Genomic DNA, 24,560 nt, shown 5'->3' with positions numbered 1-24,560 from the left:
CAAGATTTCTTTTGTAATGAAATCCTGGGTTGACTTTTTTTAAACTTGTTCTTTCAACATGTTGGCCTATTTTTCAATTTGGTTAATGGTTTTCGATATTATCCATAATGTCTTTGACTACGTGCAGATAGTGGGGACAGTCGTTTTTTTAACCCGCACCTCATCTTTACCTACTGAGAGCAATGCAGCTGTGCTCTAGTCCTTTAGCAAGTCCAGTTCTCTCAACTCTTCATCTGTACACTCTGCCCAAATGGATCAGCTGGGAAAAAGAAAGTACAACCTCAACCCAGTTCTATGTTTTTATTTATCAGGGCCTAAATAACAATCGTCTGGTCTTCACGAATTTCTATATACAAACCAATAGCCTCAGGTGAAAACAACAACAAAAACCCAACAGATTTCAATATGTAGTTATTTTTTAGTGGGGGGGGGGGGGGGGGGGGGGGTATTTGTAAATTCAGTCTAAGGTCAGACCATCTTAATGCTATGAGATGTAAAGAAAACCTCGAGAGCTACATCATGTGACCTACATGAAACTGGGAAACTGGCAGTCATTGAGACAACTATGAATTCCATTTTATATCCTCATAGGATTTCCTGATACTTCAATGAATCCATCTTGCCTTCCACACGCTGCAGGATTCCAGTGCCAGAGGATGCAAAGCAGCCCCAGAGCATCACTGATCCACCACTATGCTTGACAAGTTCAGGTATTTCATGTGTTCCTGCTCAAGCACACCTGGTGCAGCTAATGAGGCCCTTGATTAGTTGCATCCGCTGTGTCTGCAACTACACCTGTTTTGCATATCTGTGCTGTTGCGAGGGATGCTATACAGGGGGTTGAATAGTCTTGAAACTGGAGAAATCATTATAAGTTGCATTTTCAGTTGAATTTGGGGAAACCACTTGAAGCATTCATTGTGGTGAACTATTTCAATCGCTTTTGTTCGATTTGTTCATCGCAAACACCTGAAAGTCTGTAGATTTTGACAATAAACCTGATTTGCAATGAGGGATGAATAATTTTGATTGCAACTGTATTTACCCTGCTGAAAACAACAACAGAAACCCTCACAGAATTTGTAATGGATGTAATGGTTATAATAGGAATTGTATTGGTTTTACCGGAAACTACAATGGTCCATGTGGGTCTCTACAGGTAATTTGCTGCCTCGTATTGGTGCCATGTTATGTCTAGTGGATACCATTAAGGACCAATAATGTTAATGGTAGACTAACTATTTTCATCGTTTGCTCATAGTTTGCAATTGTCTTTGAATTATGTGGAAATACATAATTTATGTTTATAAGCATAAATATCAATGTGATATTTTAAAAAATAAAATAAATAAAAGTTCTATAAGAACCCTGAGTCATCAATTATGAATTTCATATGTTTAAATATCCTTTTGTTGTTCATTTCTGTAGGACAAGTTGGAGCTGCAACATGATTAGCAATGACTATGTGATTGTTATGGCGCTGTTATGCTACACAGCGCCATCTTGTCTCCACGCGCTATCGTCACACCGGATATGACGTAATGGGGGAATGCATGCGGAAATAAACAGTCGAGCTGTCAAGATAGCATGGACGAGTGCAGAGAAGGTGGGCTGTTTTTAAAATAATGTGGCCATGTAAACTTTGTATAAAGTTTATTTAACGGTAAGGTGATAATAATCTCTTGTTTTTTCTTTTTAAATTCCGCGGTCACTTTGTGCTAGAATGTAAAAACAGAATTAGACAGTAAATGACAGCTAACTAGGTGTACTAAGTTAGCAGGCTAGCTAGCTCGTGCTATAGCAACGTGCTACAACGGCACAATGCGGATGTAATTATTAGCACTGGTGTCTTGTATTACGAATAACAGCCTGGAAGTTCTCTGTAATTTCAGATGTTCTTGCGGAATCTGGTCGTCTTTGTCGTCTTTGTCATCTTTATCGTCTTTGTTGTCATTTTGTAGTTAAAGAGTTCTTCAACTTCATGTGTAAAGCTTGTTATTGTGCCGTGTAACTTTCACTACGGATCTGGGTGTGTCAGAAATGTAACTCTTGCATAATTTTCTTCAATAGCTAGCAATGTTATTGTATGTCACAGTAATTCGATTAACTTTTTATGAATTAACTACCATTATAGCTTTTCCGGGTAACCATTCCATGATTTCCAATGTACAGGAAAAAAAAAACAGTCTCACTTTTACATTCTTACATCTTTGTATATTTTTAAATTCATGTCGTGTCTCCCCCCCCCCAGTGACTATAGAAGAATATACCTGCAGTCCATTTCTTGGAAAAAAAATAATAACCATTTTAGAATTTTAACTGCAAGATAATATTAGGAGGTGTTTAAGACTTGATACATGTACCGGATAAAGTGAAAGTAGCTAAGTAGTCGAGTTAAATTCTCAATCCTGATTGGTCAGAATATGTTGATTCGATTTCAATTCAAATTATAATTGGTCAATTGTGTTGTCGTTTCTATAGTAACAGCTTATACAGAGACTCGAGGTACGTTTACGCTTGCAGAGATTTGCAGTGACTGGAGATATCTGGTGCCCTTAGCGACAGCGACCCTTGGCGACTAGATGTGGGTGTGTCGAGCGATGCGACAAAGTTGAGAACAGTTTAACTTGATGCCAATTTGGAGCGACTTGTTGCAGCGATTACAGTGAAGTGAAGACAGTAGAGTGCACATGATCCACCATGCTGCCTGCGAATTGTCCGAATTGTTTCCTGGACCCGGACAGTCCGGCGCTTGTGGTTTCACCGCGGATAGATGGCCGCAATGCTAACAACACACATGGCTTCTCCTTCATCTTGTAGGATATGATGCATATAATATTTGTTGAATTTTACATACAAGCGCTCTCCCTCCAGAATGTTTCATTTTAGCAGCAAGAAAGTTGGTTGTGCAACTCCGTGATAAATGTTACCATGGCACCCAGTAGTAGGAATGCCTACTGGTGACTTTATAGTGCAGCGACTGGTGACTTGCAGCGATAAAATCGCTGTATGTGACGCATCACATACTCATCGATCCATTTTCTATACCGATTATCCTACAGGGTCGCGGCGAACCTGGAATCTATCCCAGAGAGCATCGGGCACAAGGCGGGGTACACCCTGGACAGGGTGCCAATCCATTGCAGGGCACAATCACACACACATTCACACACCCATTCATACACTATGGACACTTTTGGAAATGCCAGTCAGCCTATCGTGACTGAGTTTGGACTGGGGGAGGAAACCGGAGTACCCGGCGGAAATCCCCGCAGCACTGGGAGAACGTGCAAGCTCCGCACACACAGGGCAGCGGTGGGAATCGAACTGCCAACTCTGGAGGTGTGAGGCGAACGTGATAATCACTAAGTAACTCTGTTTTGTGTCAGGCTGCATCATACCACCTCATCGCTGATTTGTGTCCTGTAAGTGATGGAAAATTACCATCGCTAATCCCCCCCTTCAGTGTTTTATTCCGTATTTGTTAATTTCCTTTTCGTTTCGTTTCAGGGCTTGGAGCTAATGTGGAGCAGCTGCATTGAAAGTGGCACCTGTTTGCTATGGCACCGTCCCCCTTCCCCCTTTTTACCGCCCTGCTACTCCTGACATCGCTCCCCCTGCAATCTTTTTTCTTACTTACTCCAACTCCCACTCCCCTACCCTCGTGTGAGCCTGGACGCTCATGGGCGGTGCAGCTGAGCCATGATTCTGAGCCACATGAAAACTCCCTCGATGAGCTGGCTCAACTTGTGGCACTGGAGGCTGGTCTCGAGAGCCTCGGTCAGATCGGACAACTCCGTGGCCACTATCTACTCTGCCAGGTGACGGACGAGGAGGAGCACCCACCAGCAGCCAGCCAGACATTGGATGCCCACCCTCATGTGGTCTGGCACTCACAAGAGAACATTCTGCGCAGGTCCAAGAGGGGCTTGGTCTTCAACGATCCCAAATACGCAAGCCAATGGCATTTGGTGAGTTTATGTAGGGAAGTATAGAACAAGGGACATTGTGCTTCATCTCCTTTTAATTGACAGGCGTTTCAAAATCTTCTATTAAACCCGTAGCAACCGAGTAATTGATCTGATTGTTTTATTTAATTTTCGGTGAGGAATAACTCGGCAATAAGGTGGGAGGAACGAATTATATTTCAGTCATTTTAAACCTACTGAATACATATATTGAACCCAATTCTTGTAACTTGTAGTATGAATGTTATGCGAGTGCAGTGCGAATGCTGTGGAAATGAAATGTGAATCCTATTTCAATGCTGTGTGACTGCAGTGTCAATTCATCTTGAATGCCATGTATGTGTAGTGTGAATGCTGTGTGAATGTAGTGCAAATAGTGTGTGGATGTTTCTTGAATGCAGAGTGACTGCTGTGTGACTGCTATGTGAATGCAGTGCAAATGGTGTGTGAATGCATCTTGAATGCAGAGTGACAGTCGTGCGAATGCCGTGTGAATGTCCTGTGAATGCAGTGCAAATTGCATGTGAATGCTGCATGAATGCAGAGTGACTGCTGTGCGAATTCGATGTGAATACTATGTAAATGCTGCATGAATTCAGTGTGAATGTTGCGTGAAAGCATAGTGACTGTTGTGTGAATGCCATGTGAGTGCTGCACTAATACAGCGTGATTGCCTTGTGAATACAGAGTGACCGCCGTGCGAATGCAGGGCCCGAGGTCTGTGCCAAAACATTTAACTTAAATCATCACTTCTGTGTTAATTCTACAGTCCTCTCCCTATCTGTTTCTCTGCTACAGCACAATGAAATGACACCCGGCATGGACATCAACGTGACCGGCGTGTGGGAGCATAACATCACCGGTGCGGGCGTCACCGTGGTCGTAGTGGATGACGGCTTGCAGCACACACTGGAGGACATTCAGCCCAACTATGTGAGCACATCAGCATTTCCTTTCTCCATTCCCTCTTGTCGAGGTAACAAAATGCTCGTTCATCAAACCTCGCTTTTGTTCCAGTCTCCAGAAGGCAGCTACGATCTGAACTCGAACGATCCGGACCCGATGCCGCACCCGGACTCGCACGGCGATAACCATCACGGCACACGCTGTGCGGGCGAGATCGCTGCGGTGCCTAACAACAGCTTCTGCGCTGTGGGAGTTGCGTACGGCAGCAAGGTGGCAGGTCGGTGATGACATAAGTGATGTAACACACGTAAAACAAGTCCTTTACAATACATTCATCAAACAGACCTGTTTCTATAGGAGTCATTTGTTCACAGCACATACCACAGCAGGCATGTATGTGCGTGAAAACTATGCTCTACTGTCTGTACAAAATGTTTTTCTGCCTTGAGCATTCTTTGACCTTTCAGCTTCAACGAACCATGAAAAAAATCTCTCTCTCTCTCTCTCTCTCTCTATATATATATATATATATATATGTGTGTGTGTATATGTGTGTGTAAAATATATGTTATATCTTGCTCGCTCACTCTCTCTGTCTATCTCTCTCTCTATATATATATGTATACATATATATCTATACATATATATATACATACATATCTATATATATATATGTGTGTGTGTGTGTAAAATATATATATTATATCTTGCTCTCAATATATATATTATATCTTGCTCTCTCTCTCTCTCTCTCTCTCTATATATATATATATATATATATATATATATCTATATATATATATACACACACATACATATCTATATATATGTGTGTGTAAAATATATATATTATATCTTGCGCTCTCTCTCTCTCTCTCTAGAGAGAGAGAGAGAGAGAGAGAGAGCTAATCCCGCACTTAACCATAACAGATTTCAACCAAAATCTGCTTACACGTAACATCCATCTCAATCTCCGACAGAACAACTCTGATTTAATCTAGAACGACCTTAAAAAGAGAGAAAATCTGCATTAGCGTTACAGCTCGTGTCACGTAAAATGAAGCGCTGTTTGATGCATGCGGATTGCTGGCGTACCTGTAAAAAAAAAAAAAAAAAAAAAAAAATGTCGTGTGTTTCCTTTTCAGGTATCAGAGTTCTTGACGGACCGCTCACTGACAGCATGGAGGCTGTGGCTTTTAATAAACATTACCAGGTCAACGATGTGTACAGCTGCAGGTACTTTTTAAAAATTGCGTACTGATTACAGTTACTGATTGTACACAGTCTACACAGAAGTCAGAACTAGGACACAGCAACACGTCCTGAAAAGTGCTGCAGTTATTACTAATGTGTAATGTCTCGGTAGCTTGCACGTACAAACTACTTGCAGGACAACATGTTGCCGTGTATTCTGAAATGACTCATGGTTTGAGAAGTTTGTTTTGTTTTTAACCAATTATTTGGTGTAGCAGGTCATTACTTTAATAGATGTCATCTCATACATACAGCATGTGGCTGGTGTATAGCAATCTGTCAGCTATTTACTGGATTAACACCACGTCCGTCTGAGTAGTTTAATTACCCGGGTGACGCCCAGGTATTTGCTTTATCCAGAGTTTTACAGCTTTTGTTTGCATGTCATTTCTTTTTGTAGCTGGGGACCAGATGACGATGGACGGACTGTTGATGGACCACATCCTCTAGGCCAGGTCTGTTGTACAACTCCTACTGTTTCTAATAATAATCATTTAATTTCAGTGCTGTGTCGAAAATCTCTCTAAACCTCAATGGGCCTGTCTTGTTTGTATTAACTTCTTTCTCCTGCAGAGGGCGCAATCATTAAGCTTGTTATCTGTTATGTGTGCATATACACTCCCGGGCAAAAGTTTAGAAACACTCGTTCTTTATTTTTATTATTTATTTCTTACATTTTATAATAATAATAATAAAGTCATCAAAACTCTGGAGTAACACAAATGGAACTATGGGAATTATGTCGTGATAAAAAAACATCCAAAATAAATCAAAATAATTTAGTATTTTTTCATCTTTCAAAGTAGACGCCCTTTTTGCGTAGAATTTCCAGAAATGTATTCTTGGCATTTTCTCATCCGATTTCTTAAAGGAATTTCCCCGAGATGCTTTTTAATCAGCGTTAAAGGAGTTCACACTTAACGCTGGACTCTTATCGGCTGCTCTTCGGAATATTTCTCTCCCGGTCGTCCGTTTAAAAATAAGTAAACAAATAAATTTTGTAAGTGAAATGTTAGTTTTCTAATGATAGAAAAGAATGTTCGCACGATTATATTTTTGTCTACGACACCGATTTCACACATTTAATCACACACCTTCAGATCAAAAGCTTTTTAAGAGCACGAGAAACATTTCAGCCGAGTGTCCACAAACTTTTGACCGGCCGCGTATATTTAGCCAATGGTTTCTAGAAAGCCCCATCTTCCAAAGAAAAAGCTTTTCGGCGGTTATTATCTAAGTTTAAAGATGGAATGAAACGTGTCAGTATTTCAAATCACAGCTAATGTGTTCATTCTAATACGTTGTTGTTTCTGGAGTAAAAACGTACACAGGGACTTCACGTCAGTGTTATTTAACCAAGAAAAATGTCAGGAAAATATAACAGGAAAGTGTCGGTGTTTTGTAAGAGATAGATCGAGGTAAAAGCTGAAAGTCTTCTGAAAAGTTTAAGGATTCAGGACGTTGCACTGTCTGGTTTCTCGGTTACAAGCTGAAAACACGATATAGTTGAGGTCATAAGTTTACACACCCCTTGCAGGATCTTCAGTATTATTTAAAAAAAAAAAAAAAAGATAGATCATAAAAATTACATTTAGTTTTTTATTCAATCCTGCCCTGAATAAGCAATTTCACAACAAATATTTCCATATAGTCTACAAGACACAATAATAACTGGATTTACACAAATGAACCTGTTCAAAAGTTTACACACACTTGATACTTAATACCGTGTTGTTGTTGTTGTTGTTGTTATTTTGTTTAAAGATTACTCTTTTTTTTTCGTCATTTAACACTGCTATTCAGAAGCTACATAAGATATTTACATGTTTCCCGGAAGACTAATCAATAATGACAATTTACACCGATCATACTCAAAAGTTTACACACCACCCCCAACGGCTCTAAATGTACCGTGTTGCCTTCTTGAGCATCAGTGAATGTTTACACCTTTTGTAATAGTCATGTACGAGTCGCTCAGTTGTCCTCAGTGTGAAAAGATGGATCTGAACATCATATAGTCACTGTTGGAAAAGGGGTCAAATATGCAGAAGATGCTGGAAAAGTTAAGAATGTACAGGACCTGGAGGATTTTTCTGAAGAACAGTGGGACAGTCAGGACGAACAAGGGACTCATGAAGAACTCTCACAATATATAAAAACATGATGTCGTTGAACATCCAGGTAACGACACACAGTATTAAGAATCAAGCGTGTGTAAACTTTTGAACTGGATCATTTGTGTAAATTCAGTGATTATTGTGTCTTGTGGACGATATGTGAACATCTGTTATGTGAAATAGTTTATTCAGGGCAGGACTCAATAAAAAAATATATATATACATATATATGTATATAATATTATGCAAGTTATGGTTTATTTTTTTTAACATTCCATCTGGATTTAAACAGCTGTTACTTTAAGGAAGGTGACTTCAGACTAGAGTCTCCGTCTACGTAGTAGGTTGAAACATTTCAGGTTCTTGACTACGTGAGAACGCCATAAACGCCATAAACGCACTGCCCTGACTTCCCCTTTGTTGTCTACAGATATGTATTCTGTGTTCTGAGAATATGTATCAAAACTCAGTTTCCACAGAGTGTCTGATACGATTTGTTCACATTTCTGACCACAGGATTCAGAATCTTGAAGTGTGTATGCACACACACGTGTACGCCAGTTTCCAGCAGGAAAAAAAACACTCTTGAACTCTGCAACACAATGAGCTCCTCAGAGCAGGATACGGATAATATTTCTTAAATGATTAAAAATGACACGTAAACAAGATAATCACGTATTCGGCGCCGGGCAATGGGAATAAAAGGGCTGTTGTTGATCTGCTATGTCAGTCAAATTTCCTCTCTGTGAAAGAGGACGGTCCTGGGTGATGTTTATTGACGCGAAAGTTCCAGATTCTATAACGAAAACTATGTTCTGTGATCAGTTGAATACATGTTTTCAAGTGTTTCGTTTCGTTTGTTGCTGGCTTTTCCAGATTAATATGTCGTGGAATTTAGCTTCTTCAAGAAGGACATCGTTCCTGTCAGTCAAGAATTTTTGGATCCGAATAGTCAGCTTTCCATCCACCCGGTTACATAGTGAAATGGTATCCGATCCAGATGTTTTTACGGTCAGCAGCTAGAACCGGTGCCATTTTATACACAGGGCAGAATGGGGAAAAAAAAAAGTTTGCTTAGATTTCTCAGTTGGATTTCTTTCCCTCCAATTTTCTATCACGTATCTGCATGAAATCTTTGTTCTATTCTGATTCAAAGCACATCTACGTTCATTTTGCCCAATCAGCACGAGTGCTCATCTTAACTAAACACACAAGTCAGGCGAGCTATTGGTTTAACATAACCATGCGGCCTTCTATAATATTTACGGTTTTGATTACTTGTCCAACCCAACCAACAAGTAAAATAACATTGTCGTCATAGCCCGTGTTTAAAGTTAATTCAAATGTTCATAGTTAGCACTTCGTTAAGTTCAGAAATCACTAGGCGACATTTCCTGCTCTATCCCTTCACAGGCCTGGCATGCATTATGGAAAGCATTTAGTAACGGTTATTTCAGTGCATCTCAGCGGCCCTGTAAAACGAATCGCAGTAGCCGCTGTACTCCGCAAGAAATTATTACAGAGCTCTTGGGGTTTGTACTCCGTTAATATGAAGATTTGCAAGGAAGTTGGAATTGTAAAGGAAACGTGAGTTGTACCCCTGGCTGAGTTTTAGCCCGTATTTGGATGTTGGACCTGTAATTTTTATGAAACCTACAACGTTTGGGGGTGGGGTGGTGGGGTGGGGGGGTGGGGGGTGGGGGGTGGAGGAGCTGTAGCCTGAAGGATGCACATTCAGAAAACGATAAGGAAATTCACCGCTCAAACTGTTCCGAGGTTCTGACCACGGAGCTGTTGGGCTTATTTTGAGGAATAGGAAAACCAGAGAGAAGTTATCTTTAGCATCGAGTGCAGGAGAGGAATTAGCTCCCTGGAGAGATGTTTCCTGACTCGGATGAAAGGCAGAACACGCAGTGTTCTGGAAATTTGGATACCGCACGTGCATCTGTTTTATAAAGATCCAGAAAGAAAGAGGGGGAAAAAAACATTCTACAAAGCTATTAGCTACAAAGTAGTGCTGAAATGTTCGGATTTTAGCTTGCTCCAACACCAGGTATTGCATTGGGGTCAAATTTGACTGTGTATGTTTGTCTAATCTTTGTCTAAAAAAAAAAAACTTTTATATCCTTACAGGCAGCACTATTACATGGAGTTCAACATGGCAGAAAAGGCTTCGGGAGTATCTTTGTTGTCGCCAGTGGCAACGGAGGCTTGTATAGTGACAACTGCAACTATGACGGCTATGCGAACTCTATCTACACAGTCACTATTGGTAAAAAGAAAGAAATAACTGAATAAGATGCACCTTTATCGTATATTTAAACTATTTAAATCTAAATGACTGCTTCTTCTGTTGCTATTATTTTCCTAGAAGCATTCTGCTCATCCTGTCTGCTCTAAGGATAAATTATATTCCTCCGTGTGTGTGTGTGTTTTAGGGGCAGTAGATGAGAACGGGAAGATGCCGTTCTATGCAGAAGAGTGTGCGTCCATGCTAGCTGTGACTTTCAGCAGCGGGGGAAGACAGCTGCGCAGCATCGTGAGTGTGACCGTTTCCTGTACTGTGCTGTTTTTCTGAGATTTACACTAAAAAAAAAAAAAAAAAAAACAACAGACCGGCTGAACAGACCTAGACTTATGCACTTAACACCGTGTTAACATGCTGCACTTGAACCAAATCGAACTAACGAAAGAGCGGTAAGTTTGGAGGGTAAACGGGTTAATCCAGGTAACCGGTTAAACCTGTAGATAAAGTGTTCAGCGCTACTATAGTATGAAAGGTATGTATGTATTGTGTGTGACGAGTGCCTAATCACGAACCAAAAGCGAGCACGTGAACTCGGATTCACGAGTCATGGCGACACATGAGCGTGGACAAAACCCAAACACGTTTTCATGCTGTAGTTAGTCTGAGAAGCAGGCTGGAAATCAGCAAAGTCTGCAAGGATTATTCCATCCATGCTGGCACCCTGTGTGCAGAGCTGCTTTTCCGTAATTTCCATTAATAAGCTAAGACGCATCTGACCTATATCATAAATGTTGTGACACTCGCCGCGATGTTTGTATGACAGGTCCACTCTTTATCCGTAGCTCTGTATAAACTGTATAGCTTACAGTAGCAGTGACACGATGCACGTCTCCGACAACATCCACCACCACAATGTTTTGTTAAATCGTACGTTAAAATAGTTCTACACCACAGTCGTGCTGTTAATATACTGTTTAGGACAGTAAGATGAGTTGGAAAATTTTTACACACACACATACATACAAGTCCTAGCAAAATAGTGTGTAGGGAGAACATTTGAAGAGGCCTGCTTTGGAAAAGCCTGGACCGTGCAGCTCTGTTTGGCATTATTTATCCCCGTGTCCATGGTGACATGGTTTTGGCAGCGCTGACCCAGACCTCAACTGTGTTTTAGCCATCACAGCGATCCAAAACCTCAACCAGAGTCAGAAAACGGTGCTCGCGGTTAGTCGCGCTGCCTTTCTGCGAACGTTCAATCATGAGAATAGAGTCTGATGCTTTTTCTCAGCTCAGTGCTGGTCCATGGAAATTTTGTCACTTAGGGTTGCATATTAATAATATTTCCATCACAGCGCTGTTGAACGCTCGATTCGGGCTGGTCAGAGGGCGTCGGTTAGTTACAGCAGCTCGGAAAGTAGTGCCGGCTGATATGGCATTTCTCCAGTGTGGGAATCAAAGTCTATTCAAATAACGTGTTATTGTTTAACAAAGTGAAGCAGGTGAAGATTTACGAAGGAGATGTTTATTTAAACATTTTATGAAGGAAGGAGTCTCCACTGTCGACAGTGGTGAAGCTGTAACTTAACGGAAAGTCTTCAGGACTAGAATTTTTCGGTAACTTTTTAAAAGGGAAAAAAAAAAAGGATTTTTTTTTCCTGTGTAAAAGGTTGTGTGAGCGTATAGAAGGTTTCATCCGTGTTTGGGGAATACGTTTCTGATTATTCAGCATTGACTGATTAAGTAATATCGGGCCACCGTTTAAATATCTCGCGCGATTCACATTTTTTTAAATGGCGAACGAATGTGAAGATGACTTCTGAAAGACTCGGTTTTAAATTTCAGATATGTTTAGCGTGAAGTCTAACAATTTAAGGCAGATGCATTAGTTATGCTCTAGTTTTTCATCGAAGGATTTTAGAATTATATTTCGCTTTCTGTCACTCTCATTTATTCCAGTATACTGCTAATATTTCCATTTTCCACCTGATTGGAATTAAAGGGTGACGTGTGTAACCGAGGAACAGCAATAGTGTCGCTTTGGATTCGGTTATTTTGCAGCAGTCATTCATTCCGACTTTTATTTTGTCCGCACACTCCGTCTGCGCTATACGTGCGTGTTAAATGCAGTCTATAGACTTCTGTGATCTCGCTTACAACATTCTGGCGCTCGCATACTAACATAGTGCGCGCCGGACGATTGTTTAGACGTTTGTCATGTGCCAGCCTCTTCGGTTTGTTAGCATAACCATCAAGCTGCGTCACTCATCGACTTCTTTTCCAAGCTCAAACATGGCGTTTAACCGATCGCAGCTTTGTTTCCTCTCATCCTGTTTTTTTATTTATTTATTTTTATTTATTTAATTTTTTTTAAAACATGTCACCGGTTCAGATCCAAACAAGCCACTGAGGACTTCTAAAGTTGTTTGTTTATTTTGTTTTTGGTGAAGCAGTCCATTCACAGAAGACTAGGATTTAAATAATATGAAGTTATGTCCATCTATCCTGTGAAGAAGAAAAGTTCCAGTGAGAATTTGCTCAAATAATGGACGTCCGATATTTGGAACTCTGTAAATCTAGTAGGCTTTAAGTTACTTAACAAGTACATCTAGATAAGCGTTTGATTGTGGAGGAAAATCAGAAAAAAAAGATGCGTCATATATACAGAAAAAAACAGAACAGGGCTTACTTTAATAGGTAAATAATCAACAACAAGGTGGTGTATTGCAGCCCATCATGAAGTGTAGTTACTGTTACCATGCTGAAGTTGATTATTTTCCAAGCCAACATGTACCTAAGTGTACTAGTAGTAGTAGTAGTAGTAGTAGTAGTAATAGTAATAGTAATGATAATAGTAGTAATGGTAGTGGTAGTAGTAATAGTAGTAGTGGTGGTGGTAGTAGTAGTAATAGTAATAATAATAGTAGTAATAGTAATAGTGGTAGTAGTAATAGTAGTAATAATAATAGTAGTAGTAATAGTAGTGGTAGTAATAATAGTAGTAGTAGTAGTAGTAGTAATAATAATAGTAGTAGTAGTAGTAGTAGTAATAGTAGTGGTAGTAGTAATAATAGTAGTAGTAATAGTAATAGTAGTGGTAGTAGTAATAATAATAGTAGTAGTAGTAGTAATAGTAGTAGTAGTAGTAATAGTAGTAATAATAATAGTAGTAGTAGTAGTAGTAGTAATAGTAGTAGTAGCAGTACTAATAGTAGTAGTAATAATAATAATAGTAGTGATAGTAGTAGTAATAGTAGTAATAGTAGTAATAATAATAGTAGTAGTAGTAGTAATAGTAGTAGTAGCAGTACTAATAGTAGTGGTAGTAGTAGTAATAGTAGTAGTAATAATAATAGTAGTAGTAGTATTGCACAAACTGCTGTTATGGAAAATTAATCGACCAATCATAATTTTGAGAATTCGCCAGAGCTGTTGTGTATTTGTGTGTGTGTGTGTGTGTGTGTGTGTGTGTGTATATATATACTTAATTTTCATACAGTAATGCATGCATTTGTATGTATATGGGTGTTTCTGTGCGTAGGTGACATCAGACTGGTCACTCCAGCATGGCACGGGCTGTACCGAAGGGCACACGGGTACGTCTGCAGCAGCTCCTTTGGCAGCTGGCATGGTGGCACTGATGCTGCAGGTCCGACCTTGCTTAACTTGGCGAGACATTCAGCACATCATCACATACACGGCTACACAGGTATGACATTCATCAGAAACACACATATAACCACACACACATCCAAGCTGGCAATTCTTTTCTATCCCTCTGTCTTGCAAAAAAAAACAAAACATCGGGTTAGCACAGACGTTCGGGTTCTGCACCAGCGGCCGTGAGTTTAAATCCCAGGCTGTTATCCCTCACCTGCCCCTTAACTGATGCATGCAGCGTATAATAAATCCAGCTCTTACACAGCTCTGGGCATTTAAAGGCATTTTGATGGAGTATAAGAATAACACAGGACAATACGTTCCAAGTCAGTTATGGTTGGCCGTTCTTCCTTATTTATACAGAAGCGTAACCTAACACTAATTCATTTCACATTTTCTGTTTTCCCCTGTTGATGTTAACGAGATTTAAAAGATTTTCAGAAAACTAAACAGCAAAGGGTGTGGAACGTTCAATGAGGACCGTGGCAAGAACACTGATTAAATATAGGGCTTGGCGATGTTTTCACAATGCGCGTAGAAAAAAAGAGCAAATATTAAACAGGGTCAGTCTGTATAACGAGGGCGAGGCAAATAAAAAAAAATAAATAATAAATTAAGTGCAATATAAATTACACTTGAATATTATTTTTATCGTAGAATCTGGACACTCATTCAGCACACAATGAACAAATGGAGATTATGCAGATGAATGATACACTTCTGTAACACTATTTGCAATAACCAATGTAAAATTAAGGTTTTGCGGCTAAAAGTGCTCATCAACCCATGTATTAATTTATACATTTGTATTCATTTATTATTCATAATCTTGCTCCTGCTATGAATAAAGCACTTTAAAAAAAATAAATAAATTAAACACCTAACCTAACTGATATCACTTTACACACGTCATCATATTGGCCAGTCTTATATATATTTAATATTTAGATGCCATGACACGCAATCTGTCTAATAGTTTCTCTAATAACTAAAATACACCACTTTTTTTTTAACAGGTGATACCAGTTCACAACACTAACATCCATGGAGTTCTAATAATATTTCTAATGTGTCTTCCTGTTAATGCTTTTCAACTTGTGTACAACTGACGTGTGTATTTGTAGTACGACACCGATGTAGATTGGAAGACCAATGGCGCTGGCTTCCACCACAGCCACAAGCATGGGTTTGGCCTGCTCAATGCCTGGAGACTGGTCAACGCTGCCAAGGTACATCCTTCCCTCGTGTGTGCTCTCATGTTCAGAGGTATACATGAAGCTCAGAGGTAACCGTGTGAATGTGTGTTTGTGCAGATTTGGGAGACTGTACCACTCTTGGCGTCTTATCAGAGCCCAGTTTTAAGAAAAGGAGACACAATCCCAGCCTTTCCGAAGAAACTTATCCTCACTTTGAATGGTAAGACCTGTGCTAACGTGGTTATATGGCACATAAATGGAAATTTACAACAGTATAGGTACTGATCTAAGGGTACATATGGTGTATGGGTTAGTCATACACGAGATAATTAATGACATCACATGATTATTAAGTGCATGTGATGAAGTGCACATTAAATAACCGGGATAAACTAAAACAGCATGGATAACATTTTAGATTAAGGGGAAAAGGGGGGGGGGGGGGGGCTCGGCCCAGACATCTCTCTGTGAGGTCCGTGATTCTTAGTAAAAAATAATTCTCTGTGTTTACGCAACGTCCCTTTATGTCCTGCAGCAGCATCACAAGGATCTTACAGAGCAATGATTTACCGGCCAGATTTTGGCCCGCAGATTCATTCTTCAGCATTGCCTGTTGTCCATCCTCAGCAGCTTGATTACCATCTCTAATACATGGTGACATCACTGGCAGACATATTTAGCAAAGCATGAAAGGCCCAAAACCACAGACTGGCTTGAAAAACTAAAGCTAAAAAAACTTTTGCTTTTCAAAAGCAGTACTGCAGTACTTTTCTCTCTCTCTCTCTCTCTCTCTCTCTCTCTCTCTCTCTCTCTCTCTCTCTCTCTCTATCTCTGTTTGTTTTGGTGTCCGTCTTTCTTTGGCAGTACAGAATTATAGGTTTAAATAGATGAAGGGATTGACGAATCCTAACTTCATTGCCTAGCACTCTGGGGAAGGTGATGCGTGCTGGTCAGATACATGTTTCGGTTGCTCCTAAACCTGAAGGCTGACCTAATTTAACGAGTTCGTTAATACTAGGGCTGTGCCATATTATATCGTCCATGATAGACACTGGTACAGTTCCTCCACATGATAAGAATTCGTCGTCCCGTGATATTATTCGTGTTTACGGACGAGAACAATGGAGCATTGCGGAAGGCGGTGTTCCAACCCTAGTATGCAGTTTAAGAATAAAGTCAGAATTGTTCACGTTTCAAACTTGTACTTGATTTGAATCATTTATCAAGGTTATATCCTGTTGTGATGTTCTGCAGCATAGAAAAGTATTTTTTCGAACATAATTATTTTTCATATCATCGTTTGTATCGTTACCACAAAAAAAATACAGTGAAATATTATGATATAGTTTCAAGCCTGTACATCGCCTATCAGTGATTAAACCAGCGAATGTAAATAAAGCGAGTGGAAGATTCTATGTAACCGTAGTCCAATAGTACTCTCTCGATGATGCCTTTGACGGGTACGTATTTATCGTTGTATGACGGGTTTGCGCCGCGATATAATATATTTTGCTCCGATTCATCACCTTTTGGACTGCTCCAAAGCTCCGACACTGGAGACTCCTTCCGAAAAAGTTCAATAAACATCATCAGTTGCACCATACAAGTCTATGCTTTAACTATAAAGCAGCAGAACAAGAGCATTAACATAAACCTTGCAGCCGTAGCTACAGAAAACGAATCGGCCAATCAGAATCGAGAATTTACGGTATGTTCAGAAGTAGACGTAATCGCATCGTTGTGCAAAACACAACGTTTTTTATTTATTTATTTATTTATTTTTGGCCTGCAAATGAAACAGACTCTGCTCCTCCTTCACTAAAAATTTTAATTCTTGCTTGTAAGGACACTTTTGCCCCTCTAATCAAGCTCTTGTTTCTATTACATGTATAAAAGGACAAGTCTCATGTGGCTTGTAGTTTAAATTTGATCAGTCTGTTTTCGTCGTCCAGATCCTGCTACTCGTTACCGAGGAGGCTGATTGCGAGTGTTTGTTTGAGATTACGAGAGAGGGAGAGTGAGTTTGGCTAGTCCCTCCCAACTGGCAATCACCAATCTGCCCTTATTAGGTAATGTTTTGCAACATCTGTGTCACTGAACGCACAGAGAAGCCAAGCCATGTCTCATCCCATTTCTTTCCTCTGTTTCTATTTGTCTTCATCGGTTCGCTCCTTTATAGTCGCCACCCGAAAACATTTACACGCCGTTGTAGAACCATTTTTATATATATATATATATATATATAATATATATATATATATATACACCAACATATCTATCTGTATGTTGCCTCAGGTCACTAATTAAACCTGTGTGTTCGTCAGTTTGAGAAAATACAGAACCATATTTTCTAGCAGTCTGTGTGGTGTGAGTGTGAAAGAGAGAAAGGGGGGAAAAATTTTTCACTTCAGTCGCTGCCCAAGAAAACAATCAGACACATACTTTGGAAAGAAAAACGCCGTAGTTATGATGTGACAGACAGCATGCTTACGTATATGAATCAGTCCAAAAACACAGAACTTTCATTCAGAACGGAGCCTTTCTGTGCACGTCTGGTTCCCATCGAGTAGCACGTTTAATCCGAAGTCGTCCCAGTAGGAGATCGAAAAAGAAGGTTGTGCCGTTTTAAGAAGTCCCAATTAGCACGGGTTAGAGAGTTTAAAAACGTTAAGGCAGTGAGATTTGCGCTTAATATAACTTGGCTCATCATTTAAGGACTAAAAACGCGAGCGGATACACTGTTCTAGGAAAACGATCCATGACATGGTGGCGCGATCAAGCGGGGTCTCAGTTACCGAGCCGAGGTTGATTATTTTCCTATGACGGCACTTCCTGAAGCGTTTCATTCCCTCTTAAAGCACAGCAATTTGATGATTCATTCATTACAAAGCAACGCAGCATACTTTTTATCCGTTTGCAGTTGCGTTTAAGTTGTCGACGTTAGTTTCGTGTTAGCGCTTGCAGTACATTTTAGCAATAAAAAACAGCCACGCTCTCACCTGCCGTTTTTTTTTTTTTTCCTCGCTCTCTTGCTTAAGATTAATAAGAAAAGAAAAATAATACACCTTGTCGTGTTAGAAAGAAAGCACAAATCTTCTCTGCTTGAGGACAGTTGAAAAGTTCCAGCTTTAACTCAGACTTTGACAAAGCACTGACACTGACACTGGAGACTCCTTTCTCCCATCCATCCATCCATTTTCTGTACTGCATATCCTACACAAGGTCTCGGGTGAGCCTAAAGCCTATCCCAGAGAACTCGGGCAAATAGCCGGGGGACACCCAACCCATCACAGGGGACATTCACGACACTGCGATCAATTTGGAGATGCTAATCAGCCTACAACGCATGTCTTTGGACTGGAGGAGGAAACCGGAGTACCCGGAGGAAACCGCCGAGCCACATGCAAATGTCGCGCACAAACCTCAGAGGTGTGACGCAGACGTCCTAACCACTAAGCCACTGTGACCTCGAGTAACGGATCATAACTAATTAGATTTGTTCGATCGCAAGTAGATGACCACATAGACCTCAGGAGCAGGCTTGACTTTCTTCACGTTCTAGCTACTTAGTAGAGTATAGATCAAATGTTGTACAACATATCACACACACACGCACTTTGCGACAGCTCTGGAGTGGTTAGTTCGGTCTCTAAATGCCTCTAGTCTCAAGAATCATGTTCAAAGAGAATCAACAGACCAGACAAATGGAGCGGTTCAGTTTATGAAAAGGTGCGACATGTCGAGTACCGTTCGGGAAAAATTCTATTGATTTTAAAAACAATAAACATGTAAGCTCCTTCTCAGACGTCATGCTTACTTGTGTGTGTGTGTCTCATGGGATTTTCAGTATGCCGTTAACTGCAACACAACTCTCCTCATGGATTTCTGAGCTCATCAAATGCTCGTCACTCGTTTATGTTTGGCTCGGCATGTGTGCTGCTGTTTATATTTCGCGTGGTTGGCGACGATGCCGTTGTTTTTCCCCTGTGAGAATGCATGCTCTTCTGAGAGCTTTAAACTTTCAACGATATTTAAAGGCCAAGGCTTGTTCGAGGTTGACTAGTAGGTACTTACCAGTAGGTTTGACATCTATAGACTTGAATAAACAAACTATAACTTGAAGACACCGCCTCATCTGGGTTTCTCTCTCGTCTCCGAGTCCTTAAGGCTACTTCCGTATATGGAGATGGTGTGTGGGAGCACATTAGGAAATAATGTTTGAGGAAATGCCAAGGAATTACAGCTCGCTGGACACTGGTACAGGAATTCAGTGAGTTTTGTTTGCAGGGACGTCACCGAGCGCTGACAGGGGCCAGTTCGGGTCGGTTATAAACGTGAACAGGAGTAATCGATTGTAGCAGCTTTGATTGCTTTTGGTTCTCTGGTTCTCGTAACCCCTGCTCTGCACCAGGAACGGTTTCGTCCGAATCAATTTGTCAAGACGTGCTGCCGAAAATGTTACTCGAACACAAACATTTGGGTTGGAAGCGTTTCGGTGGTGGACTAGCATTCCGTCCACAAATAAAACGTTTCGACCTGAAAAACCAATCAAACACTTTTGAGAACCTGACATTAATGAATATTCCTGATTGTAAAACGTTACAAGGATACAATCTGTAATATATTGTAATCTCTCTCTCTCTCTCTCTCTCTCTCTCTCTCAGTCACCGCTGTAGACCTCAGACAATCAGGCATAAAGACCTTAGAGCATGTAGCTGTTACGGTGACGATAACTCACCCGCGGCGTGGAAATCTCGAGATCGTGCTCGTCTGCCCAAGCGGCATGACCTCACTCATCGCTGCCAAGAGAGCCTTGGACACGTAAGCTCAATATCCCTAATTCTTTCTCATACAGATGTGTTCTTGCTGTCTTTAAAGGTGTGGTACGTAATTTTTTTTTTTTCTAGAACTTTTTAATAATGATATAAAGAGCAGACAAGATGGCAGAGAAAAACTTGTTATGCAATATTTCCATGTACTGTAGCACACATTCTAAGGATATATTTTTGAATTTTCTGGCCCAGAAATAGGCTCCAATCTAATCTAATCTAATCTAATCTAATCTTACTTAAGCGTGTATGACTTTTTGGCTGGGGTCAGTCAGTAAAGAGGAAGAAGGCTTGTGAATGTTTTTATTAAAACCGTTCGATAAAGCACTCTACAACTTACATATTGCTTCTTTAACCATTAATGCGGCTAAATCTTTGGAGTGATTCTCAGCCTTTGTGAAAGCCCCAGTGTCTTCTTGTGGCGTGACAGTTAAATAATTTGCTTTTATTTTTTATTTTTATTTTTTATTTATTTATTTCTTTTGTTGGGGAGGGGGGAACTTACTCTTTTGTGACCCTCATGAATCCGAGCTTCAAGAGCAAGCTGAGAATCTCTGATCTCTAGTTAAACCTAGACACGCGTAGTCAGTCATCTGACGTACTGATAATCGCCTTCAAACCTAATCAAGCTCTGAATGCATCATTGTAATTATTTTATTTATTTTTTTGTACAGAGATACCACTGGCTTCACAGACTGGACTTTCTCCACTGTGCGGTGCTGGGGAGAGCAAGCTGTAGGCCAGTACAGCCTCCACGTCACTGACCACAGTAAGACTCTTTTTACATGTGGCACTTTGGAAGCATATTTCAAATTCCTGAGCCTTAAACTCGCCTTGTCTGCCTTCTTTTTTTGTTGTTGTTGTTGTTTTTTTTTCTTGCTGTCACAGGAGAATCGACGTATTCTCTGGGCACGCTGAAGCGCTGGAAGCTCACTCTGTACGGCTCAGAGATGTCCTTCCAAGAAGTGATGAACAGACAGAGGTGAGATAGATGACCTGATAGTTTCCTCATTTCGACAGATTAAGAAAAGGAATAGCTGGAGGAGTTCCTTTTCCCTCACTGTAGCTGAACTGTGATAGGCAGTTGTTGTGTTGATTGACAGGCTTGTAGACGAGGCTATGAGCGGCCAGTTTCTGAACGGCAATTTCTCCATGCCGTGTCCACCCGGCTTGGACATTCCTCCCGAAGTGGAGATCCCTTTTACCTCCAACAGCCTGAAGGTATGTCTGTATCTCAGCCTCACACACACACACTCACTCACGCACTCGCACACTCTCCTTTTAATTGGCAGCACCTAATAAAAAACGCATTCTTGATCCCTTTTCAAGAGGCGCATGCATTCCAGATGTTCACAGATTAACATCCTTAGCGCTATTGCTACAGATGGCGTTCGCACGAGCTAAACGTAGCATTGTGCTGGTGGATGTAAGGTTTGTTTAGAACGATTGCCTTTAGACACGGGCATTTAGTAGTCATATTGTTTAACTCCACGTGTTAATATTATGACGCTTAGCAACTTAAACCTTGGTAAGGTGTCAAACGTTGAAAAAAATTCCCGATTTTGCGAAGTGACTGATGTCTCTGGGTCAAAAAAAAATTAGGAGCTAAATTTTGCATGGTGCCAAAGCACATGGTGTTTTTTTCCCCTTTGTTTGTTTGTTTGTTTCAGTTTCAGTGTTCTCTGGTTCAGTCCTATGCTAATTTGCCCTCTTAGTGTGAAAGTGTGTGTCAGAACCAGATCCAGAGGGTACTGTAGGTGAATGAATGGGGGGAAAAAATTGATCAGCCAATCACATTACATCAACTATTTCTTTATTTTTTTCCCTCTTCTTTGACGGTTTAGTTTGTAATCACATAATAAACCAGTTTAGCAGCATTCGCTAAACTAGCCAGTCAACTAAACGTAGCATTGCTCTATTTAGCTATTTAACTTAGCAGCTAAATAATGATGATGCCCGTGGATGTCTATACTGTACTGAAAATGGCCGCATTTATTTCGCCGTGTTACATCACATTGCCGAGGGTTGTTTAATAATAAATATACGTATGTAATATTGTTAACGTCGTCGCAGTAAGTTCTGTCATGTCGCGTTGCAGGTTCTGCTGCTCGTGTTCTGCTTTGCATTCTGCTGGTCCCTGTACTACCTGCTGGAGCTGATGATCGCATACTTGCACGGACTGCGGCGCGGGTCTGCCACCTCGAAAGACAGCCGGTTTCTGCAGATGCTGACGGACTTGGAGGCCAAAATGCCCCTCATAGGAAACGACGATGGCACGTAGCCCTCAGGTGGGGGAAGCAAAAACAGGAAGTGATGTAACTAACGCACCTTAATTGAGCCGAGCTAGTCCCTGCGTACACACTGGCCAGTTTCAAGTGCTCGGTCAGGAACTTTAAGGTGATTAGCAGTGATGTTTATTAGGGTTTCGTGGACCTTTCAATCAGCGCATCCAGTGATGTGCTCTCCGTGTTGATTTTGAAGCTGCACACTGTTCCATTCGGGCACATCGGGGTTTAAATAACATAAATGTATTCGCGAGAATCAAAGTGTTTACAGCGGGAGAAGAATCCTGCTTTTGAAATTAACAAATGACTTGATATTGCTGGTACTGTGGATATTCTCTTTTAAGTGTGTGTGTGTGTGTGAACATGAATGAAGAGAATGAATGTATGGTGCTTTCAGATCTGTTTTAGAGAAAAAGAAGAGCGCTATATTTTTATTAAATTATCCTTTTTTTTTTTTTTTTTTGCCAGTTTTGTTCATTAAATGTATAAATTGACTGGGTCAAGTTAAAGCAATGCATCCAGCACTTTTTCTTTTCCCCTTCCTTTTTATTTTTTGTAAGCTTTAAATGTAAAAACGGGAACAATTGAGCAATTAATTAGGCAATATACGTGTACTATACAGGTATTTCTATATGAATGGATGCCTTTTGAGACGTGAAGTCTTTTTACTGAGGTGAAGTGTTTTACTTTTACCTGTTTGACAATCCAAAGACAAAAATATGATCAACAGCTTTTCTGAATAAAGTCTTTTTTGGCTGAATCTCTTCTCCTATTTCACTTACCGGTAGGGATATTAATAATCAATATGGGTGTTTATATTGAACGATCTGTATAAAGCAGCAGGACGTTATGCTGTGCGACATTTCTCGTGTGTGTGTATATATATTCAGTTACATGTTGGCACTAATCAGAAGCATTGTACATTTTGTTTCCTGACCGAATTTATTGGCATAAGACTGGTGCCGATGTAATTATTCCGCCGGGAGATTTATTTTTTTAATCCATTGGTTGCATTAAATACCAAAAAAATCATTTAAACTATACATACTGTATGTCGAACACTTGTTTACACCCGAACTGTCATAAGTTCACTTCTCCAGCTATATTTCAGTGTGATTAATGCTCTAGTGGAAGAAGGTCTTCCCTATAGTTCAAGTCCTGAGGGAGCCAAAATGGACATGTTCTTTTGTTGGGAGCGATGGCATACTCTGTCCCCGCTGACCATCACAACGACATTACCCAATTGTTGGCACCTGTATGTGTATGTGGTGGAGGGCGGACGGCGATCTGCTGCCCTGTAACGCTGCATGAGCGGTAGTTTGAAAAGACTTGTTTGTCTGGCTTCACGTATCTCAGAGGAAGCACGTGTTAACCTCGTCAAATTGAGGAGAGTACTGAGGAGGAAAAATCGAAGTTACTTTGCTTCATTTCTTGTGCGTGGAATCAACTCCAAGACTGTTTTCAATGCTTGGAAATAGGGAATCGACTTTTTGGGATCGACTCTCAGTACCTCCGATGTGAATCACGAGCAGGATGGAGACTTGACTTAAAAAGATGTATTTGTATACGTTAAATGCTACATCGTCGAATTCTCTTATCAGTCCCTCCAGGATTTTCCGATTGCAGAAATGAATGCAAACTCCGTGATATTCGAAGGAGCGTGCAATTTTTTTCTAAATTACCGCAGATTTTCCATAAATTTGGGTCGAGACGTGTCATGTGACAACATCGAACATGACTACAGCTAAAAGGTCTCATTTAGCAGCAAACATCACTGTGAAAAAAAAGTAGTTTTTTGCAAAAAAAAAAAAATAAATAAATAAAAATTCTTACCCCCAAGTAAAGTGGACCACTTAAATATCCCACTGTACAGTACCACATAACTGATCGTTTTCATAATTTCATACTTTTTCTGTTAAAAGATATATCAGGCTAGTCGGAGGTTATAGGGAGTGTGTTAAAGTTGTTAAAGGAGTCTTTCACAATGGAAGTGCACCTGGATAGAAGGTCATTTCTAAGGTTTAACAATCTAAGGGTGTATTTAATCAATCTGGAACGAAAACATTTCCATCTAAATTGATTTCCGCTTATCCCGTTTCA

The 24,560-nt window shown here is 40.4% G+C and overlaps 1 protein-coding gene across 4 annotated transcripts; it reads left to right on the top strand.

Annotated features, from left to right (window-relative positions):
• Positions 1-1,511: 1,511 nt before the first annotated feature.
• pcsk7 (proprotein convertase subtilisin/kexin type 7) lies at positions 1,512-23,220 on the top strand. Of its 4 annotated transcripts, none has more exons than XM_053688588.1 (17): positions 1,554-1,663; positions 3,063-3,425; positions 3,511-3,971; positions 4,767-4,901; positions 4,986-5,151; positions 6,020-6,110; positions 6,529-6,583; positions 10,379-10,517; positions 10,684-10,784; positions 14,032-14,199; positions 15,275-15,379; positions 15,464-15,566; positions 20,011-20,167; positions 20,850-20,944; positions 21,064-21,157; positions 21,279-21,396; positions 22,274-23,220. In XM_053688588.1, exons 3-17 carry the CDS (start codon positions 3,561-3,563, stop codon positions 22,454-22,456), a joined length of 2,121 nt encoding a protein of 706 aa, XP_053544563.1. In that variant the 5' UTR covers positions 1,554-1,663; positions 3,063-3,425; positions 3,511-3,560; the 3' UTR covers positions 22,457-23,220. The 4 variants fall into 4 exon arrangements, with proteins under 4 accessions (XP_017351648.1, XP_017351647.1, XP_053544563.1 ...); XM_053688589.1 differs by having other exon boundaries at positions 1,569-1,606; XM_017496159.3 differs by lacking the exon at positions 3,063-3,425 and having other exon boundaries at positions 1,512-1,606.
• Positions 23,221-24,560: the final 1,340 nt, after the last annotated feature.

Source organism: Ictalurus punctatus, chromosome 20 (genome assembly GCF_001660625.3).
Source record: "Ictalurus punctatus breed USDA103 chromosome 20, Coco_2.0, whole genome shotgun sequence".
Taxonomy (NCBI): domain Eukaryota; kingdom Metazoa; phylum Chordata; class Actinopteri; order Siluriformes; family Ictaluridae; genus Ictalurus; species Ictalurus punctatus.
Note: the sequence above shows the minus strand (reverse complement) of the source record. Positions and strands in the feature narration are given on the sequence as shown.

What these genes read in the sequence shown, in the direction of transcription:
- pcsk7 (XM_017496159.3), top strand. Translation starts at nt 3,561, where the DNA reads ATGGCACCGTCCCCCTTCCCCCTTTTTACCGCCCTGCTACTCCTGACA. An exon ending in GAAGTGATGAACAGACAGAG is followed by an intron (nt 21,158 to 21,278) that starts GTGAGATAGATG and finishes GTTGATTGACAG; the next exon opens with GCTTGTAGACGAGGCTATGA. An exon ending in TTACCTCCAACAGCCTGAAG is followed by an intron (nt 21,397 to 22,273) that starts GTATGTCTGTAT and finishes GTCGCGTTGCAG; the next exon opens with GTTCTGCTGCTCGTGTTCTG.